The sequence below is a fragment of the Gavialis gangeticus genome, unplaced genomic scaffold, assembly GCF_001723915.1.
Source record: "Gavialis gangeticus isolate Ggan-Ray unplaced genomic scaffold, GavGan_comp1, whole genome shotgun sequence".
Taxonomy (NCBI): domain Eukaryota; kingdom Metazoa; phylum Chordata; order Crocodylia; family Gavialidae; genus Gavialis; species Gavialis gangeticus.
In genome coordinates, this window is record NW_017729012.1 from 11,107,576 (window position 1) to 11,109,247 (window position 1,672).

Below are 1,672 nucleotides of genomic sequence, written 5' to 3' on the forward strand. Positions count from 1 at the left end.
AGCCGCAAGGCCCTGGTGGCACAGGTATGGGGCCCTGGTGCGGGGGACTGGCTGCTCCTCTCTCCTTGGCCCTGCCCAGTGCCTCTGGCTGGCAGTTCTGCTGCTTCTGCTCCCCCAGCCAGGCTGAGGGAAGTGCCCGGGGCTTGTGCATGGGTGTGGGGACAGGCTGGGGAAAGCCCTGTCCCTGTGGCTTCCTGGTGCTACAGGAAGCACCGGGGCCTGGCCTGGTCCTGCCAGCTGCCAGTCTTGCTGGGACTGCTGCCAGAGCCTGGCCCAGGACTGGCTCCCCAGGGGGTGCTAGGATGTGCCTGGTACGCACCCTGCCCTGCTCGGCCTGTCTGAGCCCACGGCCCCTATCTGTGCAGGTGATCAAGGAGAAGCTGCGCCTGAAGCCAGCGGCGGGGTCTGAGGCCCGGGGCAAGGCGGAGAGCAAGTCAGATGCGCCCGTGCCGCAGCAGGAGGAGGACGAGAAGGCACGGCTGCTCATCGGCCTCGGCGTGGGCGACAAGAACCCGGGCAAGAAGTCCATTTTCAGCAGGCGCAAGTGAGGGCGGTGCCCAGCTGGTCGGGAAGGGGCAGGAACAGCTCTGGCCGCCTTGGGGAGAGGGGAGCGCAGCCGCTCCTCGCAGCTGGCCCGGCCCACACCGCAGGGACTGTCGTTGCAGGGGTGTAGTGGGGCCGCGGCAGGCTGTTGGCTGCGTGCCGGGGTGGGGATGCCAGGCCCAGGCATCCACTCTTTGCACGGAGCCTTGTTTTTTATTACGGGTGTATCCCGCGCGGCTCTTGCTGGGCGTGGCGGTGTTGGTGTCACGGCTGGAGCAACCGTCCATGCTGCAGGAGTGTGTCCGCTCCGGCCCGGTGACTGTTGGGGAAGTGGGGACTGGTGGAGAGCATTTAATAAACAAGTTTTTAATTTGGATCTGTCTGCGTCCTGGCGTGATGGGCTCTTCTCTCTGGCCGCAGGGAGTCATGCCTGTGATCCTGCTACCTCTGTTCCCGCTTCCCCAGCCTCGAGCGCGTGGCTGAGCTGCTGGGGTGGTTTTCCTGTTTGCTGTGTGCTGCAGCGAGCCTGGGGCTGGGCCCTGCCCTAGCTTGCTGGGGTTTGGTGCCAGGCTTACCCCCTCCAGGCCCTGCTTGCCTGGGCTTCCTCTTCTGCCTGGCCCCGGGGGAGCTGGCACCTCCCCGGCTCCTACCCTGGGGGTCTCTAAGAGGAAGCTGGATGAACACCTTGCGGGGGTTGTTTGACCCCAGTACTCTCCTGCACCGGGCAGGGGGTCGGACTTGATGATCTGCTCAGTCCCTTCCAACCCGATCTATGAAACTATGAATCAGGCCGGCTCTGGTGGGGAGCTGCACACCCCTGCAATTGGGACTCCCCAGTCCCCAGCTTCACAGCTCTGGGATTCTTCCCCCATGGCCACTCACCATCCTTGGTGTGCATGCTGCTGTGGGGGCCCGGGGAGTTGCCAGGCAGCGGCAAGTCTGGGTGGGGGTGCATTGCCCCCCTCCTAGGCTGTGCTGGGCTGAGCCTGTCCAGTTTATCCTGGTGGGGAGCAGAGATGCTGCCTCTGCATCAACCTGGGTGGTGCTGGTAGGGACCGTCCAGCTGTGAGGCATCTGGGCACAGCTGGGGGGGGAGGCTGGCAGAGCCCCTCTGTGCCCAGCGCAGTCG

General features: G+C 65.3%; 1 protein-coding gene across 1 annotated transcript in view; it reads left to right on the forward strand.

The window, feature by feature from the left end:
- The window catches only part of KIAA0100 (KIAA0100 ortholog), a 20,074-nt gene extending 19,155 nt beyond the window's left edge, over window positions 1-919 (forward strand). Inside the window, exon 39 of the mRNA XM_019510975.1 lies at window positions 366-919. Within this exon, the coding sequence (XP_019366520.1) occupies window positions 366-548 (183 nt within the window). The 3' untranslated portion in view covers window positions 549-919. The remainder of the gene's footprint in view (window positions 1-365) is intronic.
- The last annotated feature ends 753 nt before the right edge of the window (window positions 920-1,672 follow it).